Source organism: Corapipo altera, unplaced genomic scaffold, assembly GCF_003945725.1.
Source record: "Corapipo altera isolate COAL_440 unplaced genomic scaffold, ASM394572v1 164, whole genome shotgun sequence".
In the NCBI taxonomy this organism is placed as follows: Eukaryota; Metazoa; Chordata; class Aves; order Passeriformes; family Pipridae; genus Corapipo; species Corapipo altera.
Genome location: NW_020884969.1, coordinates 1,585,574 through 1,602,139, shown reverse-complemented (window position 1 = coordinate 1,602,139; position 16,566 = coordinate 1,585,574). Strand labels below are relative to the sequence as shown.

Sequence of the window (16,566 nt, the reverse complement as noted above, 5' to 3'; positions counted from 1 at the left end):
GTGCCTCCCCACCCTCACAACCAAACAATTCCTTCCCAGTATCCCATCTAACCCTGCCCTCGGCAGTGGGAAGCCATTCCCCTGTGTCCTGTTCCTCCAGGTCCTTGTCCAAGGTCCCTCTCCAGCTCTCTTGGAATCCCTTTAGGCTCTGGAAGGAGCTCCAATGTCTCCCTGGAGCCTTCTCTTTTCCAAGTGTCCTCATGGATCCAGTGTGGGAAGGGACCTTAAAGACCAGCTCATTCCAGCCCTGACACCTTCTGCTATCCCAGGTTGCTCCAAACCCTGTCTAACCTGGCCTTGGACACTTCAGGGATCCAGAGACAGCCACAGCTTCTCTGGGCAACCTGTGCCAGGGCCTCACCACCCTCAGATCCAACAATTCCTTCCTAACATCTTATCTAAACCTAATCTCCTTCAGTTTAAGGCCGTTCCCACCACATGCCCTTGTGAAAACTCCCTCTCCAGGGACCTGTGCCATGTCCTTGATTTTTTATGCCTGTGCTACGTAGGCACTCGGTGCCAGAGCAGAGTTTTCCAAGCTGATACCACCTGGATGACAGGATATCCAGCAGATGCTGAATTCAGCACCTTTGCTTCGATGTGCAGTGTGGACTCTTCCAGTGTTGCCCAGGAACCCCCTCATCCGCAGCCAGCGGAGTTAATCACAACCAACAACCGGAGCGTTCCCTTTAAACTTCCTCATGCAATGAATCAAAATTTTCCAGCAGGAAATGAAAGCAAAACACTTCATCTAAAAATTCCTCATCAGCTCTAGTCACTGGAGCAGAACAATGGTGATTACACTCAGCTGTGCAGTACAAATTCCCGGCGCTGCCGCGTCCCGGGATCCCAGCAGGGCGGGCAGGGACGGCAGGTGTGTGTTAATGTCTCCGTTTCCTACGTGAGGAGACGGGACCTTGCAGGTGTTGAGCAGCTTCTGTGGAGCTACACAACAGGACAGGGGCAGAAACAGGGATCCAGGTCCAGGGCTGGAGTGGTTGTGAGCTGACAGTGAAGGATGTGACCCTAATGAAGGGCAGAATGCCTGGAGAAAGCCACATCTGATGGATCCCATCACCTCCTCAGGTGTTGTGGTATTAACCCCAGAGGTGTTGGCTGTGTACAAAGGTTGTTCTTTTGAGACAGAGCAGTTGTTCTTAAATCTGATGATGTTTTGGGTCATTTTGTTTGCATTACCTGACCGGGTGGTTGTTCTCCTGCAGGAATGGCAGAGCGTCATCCTCGCAGCAGCGATGACAGAGACTGACGTTCCTACGAGTCTCTCCTGGCTCCTTCTCTGCAATGGCTGGTGCATATTCATGGGACGGTAATGCAGGATGTCGGGAGCAGTGGTAGAGTTTGGCTCCGTCCCACTGTGTTTTTCTTCTGCCGGCTGGGACTTTGGATCGCCATGACAACGCCGTGACACTCCCGGCGAAGGTTGCCTGCTGAAAGAGTGGGCTGGGGGTGGGTGAGAAGGTCAATGACCGACTCCAGCGGGATCAAAAGTCGCGCCTGCAGCAAAACGACCGTGGAAGAGCCGTCGGCACGGCAAGAAGATGAAATTCCCCTTCCACTGGCTTCTCGCTGAGCAGGCACAATAAAATTTTTATCCAGGAGACTCGCTATACAAACTCTTTTGGTTATGGCTACTGATCCGACGTGATTGGGCGCGCGGCGACTCTGGAACTCATGACTGGATATACGATGTTGCGGAATGGGGGAGTGGGGAACGGAGGCCAGCCCTGGGTGTTGAGGTGGTCCAGTCGGATCCGGCTCACCTGGCTCAGCTTCACCCTCTTCATCATCCTCGTCTTCTTCCCCCTCATCGCTCACTACTACCTGACCACCATCGACGACGCGGACGATGCCGGCAAGCGCATCTTTGGGCCCCGGACCGGCAACGAGCTGTGCGAGGTGAAGCACGTGCAGGACCTGTGCCGCATCCGCGAGTCGGTCAGCGAGGAGCTGCTCCAGCTGGAGGCCAAGCGGCAGGAGCTCAACAGCGAGATCGCCAAGCTCAACCTCAAGATCGAGGCCTGCAAGAAGAGCATTGAAAATGCCAAGCAGGACCTGCTGCAGCTGAAGAACGTCATCAGCCAGACCGAGCACTCCTACAAGGAGCTGATGGCGCAGAACCAGCCCAAGCTCTCCCTGCCCATCCGGCTGCTGCCCGACAAGGACGATGTGACCTTCCCCCTGCCAAAATCCAACAGGAACTGCAGGCTACACAACTGCTTTGACTACTCACGCTGCCCCTTGACATCTGGCTTCCCAGTCTACGTCTACAACAGTGATGATTACCCCTTTGGTAGCTCCTTGGACCCTTTAATTAAACAAGCCTTTGAGGCGACCGTCAGAACTAATGTTTATGTTACTGAAAATGCAAATATTGCTTGTGTGTACATAGTTTTAGCGGGGGAGATGCAAGAGCCCGTAATGCCAAAACCTACTGAACTAGAGCAACAGTTGCACTCTTTGCCATATTGGAGGACTGATGGACACAACCATCTCATCATCAACTTGTCGAGGAAATCGGAGACTCAGAACTTCCTCTACAACATCAGCACGGGGCGTGCCATGGTCGCCCAGTCCACCTTCTACGACGCGCAGTATCGCCCGGGCTTCGACATCGTGGTGTCGCCCCTGGTCCACGCCATGTCCGAACCCAACTTCCTGGAAATCCCACCCCAGGTGCCGGTCAAGCGTAAATACCTGTTCAGCTTCCAGGGGGAGAAGATCGAGTCTCTGAGGTCCAGCCTGCAGGAGGTTCGCTCTTTCGAGGAGGAGATCGAAGGCAACGCCCCGGCTGACTACGACGACCGGATCATCACCACCCTGAAGGCCGTCCAGGACAGCAAGCTGGACTTCGTTCTGGTGGAGTTCACGTGTAAGAACCAGCCCAAGGCGAGTCTGCCCACTGAGTGGGCTCTGTGTGGAGAAAGGGACGACAGACTAGAGCTACTGAAGCTTTCTACTTTTGCACTGATCATCACCCCCGGGGACACCCGTTTGGTGATCTCCGCTGGGTGCACCATGAGACTGTTTGAGGCTCTGGAAGTTGGAGCCATCCCGGTGGTTCTCGGAGAGCAGGTCCAACTTCCCTACAACGACGTGATCCGGTGGAACGAGGCAGCCTTAATCATACCAAAGCCACGTATCACAGAAGTGCACTTCCTTCTGAGAAGCATTTCTGACAACGATCTCCTTGCCATGAGGAGGCAGGGCCGCTTCCTGTGGGAGACCTACTTCTCCACCTCGGACAACGTCTTCAGCACGGTCTTAGCCGTCATAAGGACTCGAATCCAAATCCCGGCTGCTCCCATCCGAGAAGAACCTGCCGTGGAGATCCCCCACCGCTCTGGCAAAGCTGCTGGTACGGACCCCAACATGGCCGACAACGGTGACCTGGACTTGGGGCCTGTGGAGACAGAACCCCCCTATGCATCCCCCAAATATCTCCGCAACTTCACCCTCACCGCGATGGATATCTACAGGAATTGGAACTCTGCTCCGGGACCTTTCCACCTCTTCCCCTACACTCCCTTTGACCCTGTTTTACCCTCAGAAGCAAAGTTTCTGGGGTCCGGGACTGGGTTTCGACCGATCGGTGGAGGAGCGGGTGGCTCTGGGAAGGAATTCCAGGCTGCTCTGGGTGGTAACGTGCCCCGGGAGCAGTTCACGGTGGTGATGTTGACTTACGAGCGGGAGGAGGTGCTGATGAACTCCCTGGAAAGGCTCAATGGTCTCCCCTACTTAAATAAGGTGGTGGTGGTGTGGAACTCTCCCAAACTTCCCTCCGAGGATCTCCTGTGGCCAGACATCGGTGTCCCAATCATGGTAAGGCAGATGGAGCTGTGCTGGTCTTGTTCCCTGGTGGAGTTTGTGTGTTTAAGGGGGTCTTCTGTAGTGTATCAGCTCAGCTTCGGTCCTGTGGGATGGTTGGAGGTGTCTGAACCTCATGTGGGTGCTGGAGAAAAATGAGAAGTTCCGGGTGTTTGGCACTCGTGGAATGGGAATTGCTTGAGTGGAGCCCAAGCAATGTGAATCTTAAGGCTAAAAGCTGGGGATTCCTGCTCCTTGGAAATCTTTCCTCAGGCTCCTGAAGTTCCTCGCTGTGAGAACAGTTGACACTTTATAAATACCTAAGTAGTAACTGTTTCTGCACTTCACCAGATGAATTTTTTATCAAAACAAAAGAGGGACCCACTGAATCCGTGTCGACTGCGATGACCTCAGAACTCATCTCTCACTTTATATTACAAGGGATGGCAGGGAAGGAATTACAAGGCAAGGCCAACGTGGCTGCCAGAGCTTCCATGCTCCAAAGGTTGTATCTAAGTTTTCCATAGGTTTGGGTTGGTTATTTTTTTCCCCAGCCAAGCTGAAGAAGCGACACCTTCAAAACCCAGTGTTCATTTTCACACCCAGCTACTCACTTGCACATCAGTTTATAAGGGGTTAATTCTCCTTAAGTTATTATTTATGTATTAATTTTAGGACTGTTGTCCCTGCATAACTTCCTGCCTGGCCATTGTTAACAATCAATATTAAATATAAATCTCCACTAAAGCACAGACACAGAGCCACTGACACTGTGTGGGTTGAATCCGGCCGTGTTTAGAGGACAAATGGAAGGATAATGCCTCACAAATTAGAGAAAGGAAAAATAAAAGAGGGAGATGGTACTTAAGCAGGCAAACTGCGTGTGGTTTATGTGACAGGACACCACTGGGCTTAACAGCAACGTGAGCTTTATGCTGCATGCGAAGAGATTCATTGATTTAATATTTCCTTTTATTATTATTGGGATGAATAAATCCTTCTGCTCGCATTTAAAAACCCTTATAGTCGGGGGACAATGAGGAGAAAAAATTGCTTGGATAATTGGGAAATAATCTTTCACATTAGTCCCGTTGAAGGTCTGAATTCCACGGAATCTTTGCATTATGTCCGCCGGAAAACCGCGTCCTCCTTCGGAGCGTGGATTGTTCTCCTTGGAGTCGCTGATGGGTGTCATTTGTGGAAAAAAAAGATGTTTCTGTTGATGGAGGATAATGGCTTTTTGTACCTTGCTCTCAGCTGTTGTGTTGGAGCCCCACTGGCTTTTTGGGGACTTGGACATACGAGTTATTGTTGCCTTTGAGGGGTCCGTGTGCTCTGGGGGATGTGCCGTGGGGAATGTTCGGTTCCAGGGGAGGGAATTGTCCTGTGTCCGCTTGGGGATGTTGGATGGTAACACTGTGCTCGTGGCCAAGTGCCAGGGAATGGCTGGAACACAGAGAGCTTCTGCTGGGTCCTTTCTCAAGGTGTGATCATGTCTGCTTTCTTCCCATTTTTCTAAATCCCAGTTTTTAAAAGAGCCCAAGTCTCCCGGGATCTCTCACAGGGAGAGGTTAATCCTGCGCAGCCTCCAGGCATCCATCCCACTCCTGTGCTTGTTGCTGAGTCCATCTCCAGGCTTGGTGTTTAATCCATGTTGTATTCATCTACATGGATGGTTTGGTGCAGGAATGGTGGAAAACTTACCTGGCCTTCATCAGGCAGCAACAAATCCTAAGATCTGCCGTGGAAAAGGGCACAAGAACTTGGGGAGCAGAGGCTGAGATATGGGATTTGCTGGCCAAGGGAAGAGGCAGGTGGGGACGTGGGGTTGGAAAAAAGACAAGCCAATGTCAAAAGAACCTGCAGAGCTGTGGATCTGATTTCCTTATGGGGGAAAAAAAAACGCCTTTTGATGGTGAATATCCCATTCTCTCAGATCTCAGAGCAGTGCTGAAATATGTTTCAGTAACACTGGAATTGTCCTGTGATCAGGTCCCAAAGCACAGAGAAGGGAATGGGGGCAGATTTGGGGGCCCCTCCTTGTGACTGAAGTGTGTCCAGGCACCTCTGACTCCCAGGAGCAGCACAACAGCAGCACATGTGCCGGCATGATCCATGATCAAAGCACCTGGAGCAGGAAGGTTACTGGTGAAAATCCAACAGCACAAGGATGTGGAGCTGCTGGAGCGAGTCCAGAGGTGGCTCCGGAGATGCTCTGGGGGCTGGAGCCCCTCTGCTCTGGAACCAGGCTGGGAGAGCTGGGGGTGTTCACCTGGAGAAGGATCCCAGGGAGACCTGAGAGCCCCTTCCAGTGCCTAAAGGGTCTCCAGGAGAGCTGGAGAGGGACTTGGGACATAGCCTGGAGGGACAGGACAAGGGGGAATGGCTTCCCACTGCCAGAGAGCAGGGAGAGATGGGAGATTGGGAAGGAATTGTTTGGCTGTGAGAGTGGGGAGGCCCTGGCACAGGTTGCCCAGAGAAGCTGTGGCTGCCCCTGGATCCCTGGAGGTGTCCAAAGCCAGGTTGGGCTTGGAACCACCTGAGATAATGGAAGGTGTCCCTGCCTCTGACAGGGAGTGGGATGAAACGAGCTTTAAGGTCCCTTCCAACCCAAACCATTCCATGATTCCATGTAAATCCCAGCCTAATGAGACAAACAAAGTGTGCAGCACATCCAGGGCTAAAAGAACCTTTGGAAGCAAAATAGAGTCCTGAGTCCCACCCAGGAGCTGCTGGTGACAAGAGCTCCAGAGTTCCTTGGTGGGACATTGAACTACATTCCACCTGTGTGGCTCTGGGCTGGCAGAATTCCTCAAGGGAGAGTTGAGCTTCTTCCTGGAGCTTCACTGCATGGATTGACCATATTTATTGATCAGTTCCTTGGAACTTCGGTTGCTTGGCTCTGGTTTGGTCCTCCAGAGCAGGTTACGTGGTTCCTTTTCCCTGGTGGGCTGGGAATTAATCAAGAGCAGAGCTCAAAGCTGCATTCGAGTCTTTCATGGATAATGAGACAAACAGGGCTGCAGAATATATCTGATCTTTGGAAATACTTTTACTTAAGTACAGATTTCCTGTGATGGCATAATTTACTATAAAATCAGCGAGATTCCTAAGCTGCACAGGGGCCTGATCAAACATTCTGGCCCTGTACCCAGCCTGAGGTGACTCTGTGCAAATATAACCTGATGTGAAGTCAATGTAACCACTCAGGGCTGCCCCTGGAACAGCTGTAGGTCTGTTACCCTCACTTTTAAAGTGCCTTTGTGCCAAAACTGAGCTGTAAAAACCGTTCCAGTCTCACTTGAAACAGCGTTGCGGCAAAAGGCAAAGGTTGGGAACGAGAAGCCTTGTTTGTGTAACAAACACCCCCCTGTCCATCACAGTGCTGTGGATGCTGAGGCCCCTGGAATAGTGATGCTCACCCCTCACTAATGATTGCTGCTGCTTTTCCACGTTTGTGGGGAAGAAAAGGGGGAAGGAGTTTGGATGAAACGCTGCTCTGAACAGCTGGGAAGGCTGCGGCAGGGTCGGAGTGAGTTTGGCTGTTTCTCCTTGCACATGCATTAATCTTGGAAAGGTTTCTGGCAGCAGAGTAAAGCAGGAGTCATTAAGGAGAAGGTCTGGCTCAATTTTGGGATGGAGGCTTCCAGCCTCCCCTTCCAGCCTCGCTGTGCTCAGGATTTCTAACCAGCAGTGACAGGAGGAACCTCACCCCTTCCTCTGCAATTCCTCCACAGCGTTTTCATCCACATGAGTAAAAGCAAAGGGAAACAAATGAAACAGAAACACTGAGGCAGCCACAGATCCAGTCCCCAAAGGTGGAATTCAGGAAGATTCAGATCCTGCTGTGCTTTGCGTGTTTCTCTCTGCTTTTAATCCTAAGAGCCTAAAAATGAGTTGAACTTGAACAGCCAGAGTTACCTGAAGGGAGTTTGTTTTTAATATATTTAAATGAGTCCAATGGAGGCCACGAAGTTGATGACAGGGCTGGAACATCTTTGAGAGAACTGGGGGTGTTCAACCCCTTTCAGTGCCTAGAGGGGCTCCAGGAGAGCTGGAGAAGGACTTGGGACAAGGGATGGAGGGACAGGACACAGGGAATGGCTTCCCACTGCCAGAGGGCGGGGTTAGATGGGATATTGGGAGGGAATTCTTGACTGGGAGGGTGGGGAGGGACTGGTCTGGAATTCCCAGAGAAGTTGTGGCTGGAATTGTCCAATTCCTGGAATTGTCCAAGACCAAGTTGGATTGGTGTTGGAGCAACCTGGGCTAGTGGGAGGTGTCCCTGCCCATGGCAGGGCTGTGGAATGAGATGACCTTTAAGGTCCCTTCCAACCCAAACCATTCTGTGATTTGGGGCTAAACCTTATTTATCCCAAACCAGTATTTTCACAACCTCTACTCACATTCTAAGTGACAGCCTGGACTTCCAGCTCCTCTCTCTCCCAGGTGAGTGCAGGTCCCTCTCTCGTGCCTGGAGTTTCCTTTCTCCTTCCTCAGGGTGAGGTGGAATGTGTTTGCTGGAACCATTCCTGAGGTGGTGTGTGTGTGCTGCAGCATTCCTGAGGATTTTGGCCGGGTTCAGTGCCAGCAGCAGCTCTTGTGGCAGTGGCAGTGACTAATCCTTCCCTCCAGCTTTGTCCCAGAATAAGGGACTGGCTTTGATCTCTGCAGCCAGTCCAGTGGTGTGATGTCCTTTCCTGCCGACCTGGTGGCCAGCTCAGGGAGCTCATTCAGTTCAGCTGCTTGTTTAAAGAGGAATAATCTTTGGAAAATGTCTAATCCAGAAGCATTACTGGGTCTGCAGAGCTGTTTGGATGCCATGGGATCCCTTGAAATGCCATTTATTCATTGGGAGCAGGCTGAGGAGGGAATGCTGTCCTGACTTTCTCTGCTGTTGGGGCAGTGGCTGAGCTGGCTCTGCAGGGCAGCTGCCTGAGGTTTGCACGTCCTGCCCAGCACAAATACTCCAGGGTGCTTTGGTATCTCCATTTTCAGGAGCACAACAGGATCCCCAGGTGGTGGTTCTGGATAAGAGAAGGGCAGAACCTGGTCAGGCTGTGACCTAGAGCTTCTCTGCTTGTCCTTCAACAAGGAGCTGGATCTCCAAGCTTGGTTTTCTGATAAGAGCAGCAACAGTCACAAGGAGCTCGAGATAAACTGGAGTGGTGGGTGTGATCCAGGGTGAGATCCTCACCCTGACCATGAATTAAAAAAGGGAATAAAATCCTCTGTGCTGACCACAGCACCATTCCAATGCATCCTTTTCCCTCCTGGGAGCTTTGCATTAACACCAGCTCAGGTTCTGGCTCAGCCAGGTAATTCAGCATCTCCCAAACCCTCCCTTGGTGACTTGTGCTTTTCTGGACCAGCTTACCTGCAGAAGCTCTTTGGTGAGTCCCAGCTTTACACTGGGAATTCCCACTTCTCCCTGTGGGGAATTCACAGCCCTTGTGTACCAAATCAGGGGGAACCCAACTGAACTTTCAGGTCCTGGGTTGCATGTGGGAGTGGGGAAGCTCCAGCTTTGCTTCCAGAAGGAGCAGTTCAGCAAATCAGCCGAGGAGATCCCCTCGTTCCTTAGCACTGAGTCACTTCACACAAGAGATCTGTGGGTTGAGCGGGTCCCACCCACTGCACCAGTGTTCCCAGGAGCACATCCCAGGTTTAGGAGTTCCATTTCTCCATGGGAGCAGTTTTACAAGGCAGGAGGTGTCACACAGAAGTGCCTGGTGCTGCTGTCGGGTTCGCAGCACCACCTGCTGCCGGCAGAGCCGGAGCTGCCCGTGAGTTCCCACATCCCTGCCAGTTTTGCCATCTCGAGATGTATTTTTCCTACTGTGCAGCAGGAGAGGAAGGAACAAATCCTCTGCTTAGTTTACCTGAAATCCTAAAATCCAGATGCTTGTCACTGCAGGGCCTAAGCAGAGGTGCAGCCATGCGTGAACGTGGGATGATAATGTAACAAGCAGTGCTGATTCCTCGGGGATTTGCACTGGGAATATTAACTCCAGCACCCTCACAATCCTCCCTGCTATTGCCTAAACCCAGCCCTTAATTCTCTCCTGTGCCATATGCTGGTTTGTAATGGCTTTGCCACAGACAAAACGTTGCTGCAGCCTCAGCTCTCGGAATTCCCTCGGCTCAGGATGCGGCAAATGGGGTCGGGGACCAGAAGGAAGGAGTATTTGGGGCACTGGGAAGGAAAACGAGGCAGGGAAGCATCCTGGCACGCTGCTGTGGACATCACTGGGTGGGGTTTGTCACACATGAGAGCTTGGAGGTGTCACAGGGGCCAGTCTCCCATGTTGAAGCACAAAAAACTCCCCCATCACCACAAAATCTGTCAGGGCATCTCTAATACTCTCAGGCAACTCTGGCACAACTGCTGGGGGACAAAAATCACATGACCTCGAGTCAGAGCAGCAGCAAAACGCCACATTGTTTGTCCAGGGCTGGCTTCTTTCTGCTTTAGGGTCTGTATCCTGACCTACTTAAATAACAACAGATTTGTAATGTCCCCAAATTATTCCACAAGCATGAGGGGAGCTGAGACTGTGGATGCATTTCCTCTCTTTTTTTCCTTTGGTTTTCACCTTCCTTTCGTTCTCTGTGACTTTGTTATTGCAGCTCTTCCTTGGTTCTTATGGAATCATGTGCTGACATCCCTTTCACTGCAAGTTACACCCTTCTCCTGATAAAATCCCAGAGCCTGGGTATCCGTGTTTCCTTTCTTCCCGTGCTTTTATATGTCCTGGTGGGGTGGTTTTGCTGTGTAAAACCACCTGGTTGTGCATTCTGGGCAGGCTGCCTCATTTTTGGAGGCAACCTTGTCTCCCAGAGGAGCCATAACTTGGTGCTGTGCCACAAAGAAGGGATGGTTCCCCTGGCACAGGCGGGAAGGAGTGAGCTGGAGTCACCAGAACTTGGCTTTGTAAAATATTCGGGATGAAAAAAGTCTCTGATTACTGGAACAGGAGGGACCTGTGGCATTGGGACATCAAAGAGGGGCATGAGAAGGTTGTGAAGAGGAAGGTACCTCTTGGATATGAGGTTGGAGAAGGAGATGAGAAGCAAGAGGGAGGTTTTAATCGCTGTTTGTTCCTGCATGTTTGATGTAGCTCACAGATGCCTGTGGGTCAATCAGCAAAGACATTGCAGCTCTCAAGTAGAAGGTGGTGACTTACTCCCAGGTTTTTAAGAGGGCTGGGAACAGTATTAGTTGCTGTTCATACTAAAAATGTTCATTTTTTACCTCAAGATTACCCTCAACAGTTTCTCTACCTGTCCACCACTAAGTACCTCATTTTTACCTCAGAATACTCATTCTCTACCATGGGGATTACATGAGGTGGTTCCCCCCAAAATTTCCCAACCTACCCACCACTGATTGCCTCAGGATGTTCCTTCTCTCTGCTGCAGATTACCCCAAGTTTACTCCCAAAATTTTCCCTGCATGACCACTACTGATAACATCATCTTCACCTCAAAATATTCTTCCTCTACCCTTGAGTTCACTCTCAAAACTCCCCCTGCCTGTCCACCACTTCATTTTTGGGTTGTATTGGTCACCCCCTGGACAGTCCCTTACCCCTTTTCCCCACAGGACCTTCCTGGATCTGGTGAGGAAGCAGATGCTGCTCTCCCTTATCCAACTGATGGATGCTTTTCCTTCCATTTTCGTGGAATCAAACTGTGCTTAGTGATAAAGCCTGACCTGGTCACTAAAGCACCCACTTGCACATCTCCTTATTAGCTCCCAGAAATGCTGTTTTCACTTATTCCCAGATTTATGAGCAGCAGGAAGATGGGAAATCTGTTGAAGCTGCTCTAAGGCTTCCCAGATAACACTTCCAGATCCAAATAGTTCAGCAAAGCCTTCAAGTTTCTGAATGCTTATCTGGATTGAACTCTGAGGGGGTTCGAGGTTCCTGTAGGGAAGGGAAATGGGTTTTGTTCTTGACACTGAACTTTGAAAGCATTTTGGGTGGAGAGATTCAGTTTCCAACCTGGATGTGGAAGGGCTAATCATGGCTTTGATCTCTGAGCTGCCAAAGCCTGGCTGCTGAAAGCCTGGCTTATCTCTGCAGCAAGGGACAGCCCCATGTTTTACTGGGACAAAAAAAGAGCTGAGGGGGAGCAAGAAAAGCCTCAGAACAGCTCTGAGTTGGATAATTCTTTCCAATAAGGCTCATTTTCCTCTGGCTCTGAACGCAGGTGACAAAGCAATTTTGTTTCAAAACACTGCTATTAATTAGGTTGATTTTATCAGAAATTTATAGCAGGAATTGTTTTTAATTATCCCTCATTTATATGAAGTGTGTAATTTCTAACACATGCTGCTCCTCAGTTCCCAGCCCATCCTGTGGGTTGTGGGAGGTGGGTCTGGTGGTTTGGATTCATCCCAGCCACGTGTTTGGCAGGAATGTATTCCCTGCCTCTTGGTGAAAGCATTTTTTTCCTCCTGGATTTTGTTTAACCAAGTATTAAAAGCCTTGGGATAAGCCAAGCTTTGAAGAACATGGCATGGGGATGGTTGTCCTCTGCTCCTCTGGGTGGGAGATGATGGGGTGATGTGAGACAGGGATCAGGGGAAGCAGGATTCAGCCAAGGGATCCAGCAATTAGGATCCAGAAACTGAAGCCTAGGAGCAAAGGGAGTTCCTCAAAAACCCATCTGGGACTTGTGTCCTGTTTTTTGTCGTGATCTGGCTCTGCCACATCGGAGGAGAAGGAGCTGTGCTCTGCTGGAACAACAGGGACATCAGGGATAAAATTCCAATTAGAGGATCATGATATGGATTTCTTAGTTCTTTTATTCCAACATTACATAAGTAGCTCTCATCTCTAGGTAATGGGTTTGAGGACAGACAGAAAGCTGTTTTCATTTCATCCAGAACTTTCCCAGTGAGATCTCTGCCTTCTCATCCAGGAGGTCCCCGGAAAGCTTCCAGTCTGGAATAAACCTGGAAGCCAAGAGTGAGTTCGTGTGCCTGAGAGCTTTATGGCTGCTGCTCTCAGCCACATAAACATTAATAAATCCTCTGTCCTCTTCCCATCAAAAAAATGACCCACCTGCAAACTTGATGGCTCTGCCTGTATCCAGGTTTATATTCCAGCTTTTTTAGTAGCTGCTCAGCAAGTTAACAGTCTGCCTGCAATTCCTGCCTCCCTTGGCTGGGATATAATGTTCATTTGGATGCCCTCAACCCCCAGGTATTAATACCTGAACTGAATCTCTTGTGGGGTGGGTCAGGGCAGCTTTGAAATGCTGCACTACCCCGTTGGGTGTGATGTGTTTGTGACACATTCCAAACCCTGGGATGCACCAATCTTAACTGATGTGTTTGTGACACATTCCAAACACTGGGATGCACCAATCTTAACAAATTCACAGAGAATGGCACCTGCTCTGCCAGGTGCTTTATTTTCCCTCTGCAGTGGAAATCCCTCCCATCTGACAGATCCCGAGGAGGAACCTGCTGGAGAGGTAATTGCGCAACAATCCAGAGGATTTGCACCACCAAAGCCTCTGTTAATTAAAGCAGCTGGGCTGGAGGCCAGGGAGCAAAGTGTGGAAAGATAAGCTTTGCCTCACTCAGTGAGCAGCAGCAAGGTATTCCCAATAATCCCCCGGGACCGCAGCCCTTGGCTTTCCAGTACTTTCTTCTTCTCTGCCTCTGTGCTGCGCATTTCCCTATCTCTGGGATGGATGTTGCTGTGATTCCATGTTTCCTCCCCATCCATGCTGGGATTGCCCAGCAGCTGATGGCTTGGCCAGGGGAGGAGACCTTGGGGGTGCTCCTGAACCGCCTTCCTGGCTTTTCCATCTCCCTGTCTGGCAGATGGGATGTGACAGCCCTTCTCAGATCCGTCCCCGAGCTCCCAGGCCATTTGCTGCCAGCCCTGTCAGCACGGCCCAGGGACTGGCAATGTGCTTTTCCCAGGGAAATCAGAAGTGCAGGAATTGGCTGCTGGAGTCTGAGGAGTGACAGGCTGAGGGAGGTCTGGGCTTTAACACTGCAGGAGTTTTGGGGGTTTGCTTGTTTGTTTAAAGGAGGTCGGGGAGCTGCAGTCTGTGAGCGGTTCTTCAGGCTCTCCTGTGCCTGTTCCAGGCTCTCCTGTGGCTTTTCCAAGGATAACAAGGTACCGAGGTTGAACCTGGCCTGACACATCTCCTGACACATCTCTGAGTGCTCCACCGACCCTGCATGCAGGGAAGCTGAATATTTTTGCCAAAATAAGGCTGGGCTCTCCCAGGCAGTCCCTTGTGCAGCTCTGCCCTGCCTGGTGCAGTGCCAGTTTCCCTGTGATTCCCAAAACAGACCCAGGAGATGGGAACACTGGTCACTTTAATCTGACGGGCTCCTCAGGCTCTGTGTGTCTCCAGGATGCTGCAGGATCTGAACCAAACTCTTGCTGAATCCCAGGGGTCTGAGCTGGGTTCTGAAGGGTGGGATCTGTTCCCAGGCTCGCTGGCAGTGCTCACATCGATTCCTGAGCCTTCTGGGAAGCTTTTGTTACCCACAAGTGGTTTGAATCCCTCCTCATCCCTGAGCTGCAGGCAGTAACACTCCACCTTTTGAGTGGAGTTAAGAGCTGCTGCCTTGCCCTCCTTCTGTCTCTGCATGTTCTCACCGGCGAGGGCTGGTCACAGATGGCATCTCTGTGATTTACCGGGTACAACAAAGTGGTTTTCGTGCAGGCAGGGCAGGGCAGGTGTCCCCATTTCATCAGAACACGCTGCTGGATCCTGGCTGGAGAGAGCTCAAGCACCTGGATTGGGTGGAGACAGGGGGCTGGAGAAGGTTTGCTGTGGAGATAGTGAGTAAAAGCTTCCCTTGGATTCAGTTTATAATCGATCAGGGATGGAAATGGGGGGGCTGATAAAAGCCTGTTATTTTTTCCTGTATTAAGTGATACAAAGCTGGGCTTCTCCAGCCTGGAGCTCCTGGGTCTCATCCTTATCCATCCCACACTCCTGTGTCACAACTCCACTGGCGCTGCTCTATCAGGTGTTGGGTGACACTTGTCAGGATTTGTGACATTGAATCTGAAAGGGGAACATTCCCGTTTTGTGGGAGCGACCTTTGAAAATCCCGGAACAGGCTTTTTCCATCCAAAGGTCTTGGAGCTGTTAGGAGGCACTTGCCAATGGAACAGCTGCCCTGGGAGATTAGGGAAGGGAAGATTTGCCAGGTGAGAGGAGGTTTGTGATGTTCATCCAGCGGCAACTTGAAGGAGCATTGATAAGGAACCGTGGCACGTGTTGGAACATCACACTTGGCACGTGCTGGCACTGCTGGGGCACCTCAGATCCTGGGGGCACTTCTGGGCCCCTCGTGGCAAGAGAGACATGGAGGGGCTGGAGCATATCCAGGAAAGGGAACGGAGCTGGGGAAGGGGCTGGAGCAGCAGGAGCAGCTGAGGGAGTTGGGGGGGCTGATCCCAGGGAAAAGAGGGATCAGGAGGGACCTTTTCCCTCTCCACAACTCCCTGACAGGAGGGGGTAGCTGGGGTGGGGGGTCAGGCTCTGCTCCCAGGGAACAAGGGACAGGATGAGAGGGAATGGCCTCAAGTTGCACCAGGAGAAGTTTAGGTTGGATATTGGGAACAATTCCTTCATGGAAAGGGCTCTCAGGCATTGCAATGAACTTCCCAGGGCAGTGGTGGAGTCCCCATCCCTGGGGGGATTTAAAATCCCAGTGGATGTGGCACTTGGGGACATGGGTCAGTGGTGGCCTTGGCAGTGCTGGGAATGGTTGGACTTGATCTTAGAGGGCTGTTCCAACCTAAACAATTCTACAGTTCCATGACCACACCTTTGGATATTCCCTATTTCACTGCAAAAATACCCCACCAAGCCCAGAATTGGGGTTATCAGGATCAAACCCCTGAGCAGGAGCTCTTTCCTCTTCTGGTGACTTTCCCTGGTTTCACAGCAAAGCAGGCCTGTGATCCCAGATGTGCCAATGGAAGCTGCATCCCGAGCTTTCCTGTCCCTCTGTGCTCCACAGCTTTTCCCTGTGAGCCTTCATGGAAAGCACAGAGCGGAGTTTTGGGAAGCTGAGGAGGGGGTGAGCTGCAGCAGTGGGCCATGAAGTATTTAAACCTGACAGTGTGTTATCCCAGGGACGTTCTTTGGAGCCAAATAATTACAGTTAATTGTAAAATAAATCCAATCGGACAACAACTCAACGTGCAGCTTTAATTGCACAGCCCCCAACAGCAGCACCCAGAGAGAGGGAAAATAAAGGAGTATCTGGATGCCTTTTAATGCTAAAATAGGAATTCTTCTCCTTTAGTTACTCTAGAAAGATGCAACAGCTGCTCCTGTCTGAAAATGAATAATTAATCAGTTTTATTTGTATCACAAGCTGTTTGCTCCTCTCGGAGATGAGCGACCTACTGATCACAGTCGAGGAGTTTAAAGGGGGACCAAGTGTTTCCACACTTTACATTCATGGGCACAGTGTCAGTTTAAAAATAAGCTTTTCCACTGGTATCTTCCTGTGTGGTTTTGTTCTCAGCGGGGGATAATTTATGCCGGGTTTTATGTTGCATTATTTAATTACACGTATTTTAAAAATGCATCTGTTTTGCCAATTTATATTCAGCCTGTGCTGCCTTTGGAGCTAAATACCCTTCCAGTGAAACACTTTCCATACCTCTGGAGATGAGTCTTAAAATAGTCTATAAATCCTTTTAATTCTGATTTTGAAAACGCTTGAAGTTGGAGGTG

General features: G+C 50.7%; 1 protein-coding gene across 6 annotated transcripts in view; it reads left to right on the top strand.

Moving 5' to 3' along the window:
* EXTL3 (exostosin like glycosyltransferase 3) overlaps positions 1-16,566 on the top strand; it is a 136,113-nt gene that overhangs the window by 105,424 nt on the left and 14,123 nt on the right. For all 6 annotated transcript variants that reach the window (XM_027665101.1, XM_027665103.1, XM_027665099.1 and 3 more), the window contains one exon: positions 1,224-3,840. In XM_027665101.1, coding sequence (XP_027520902.1) covers positions 1,693-3,840 — 2,148 coding nt within the window. In that variant the 5' untranslated portion in view covers positions 1,224-1,692. The remainder of the gene's footprint in view (positions 1-1,223; positions 3,841-16,566) is intronic.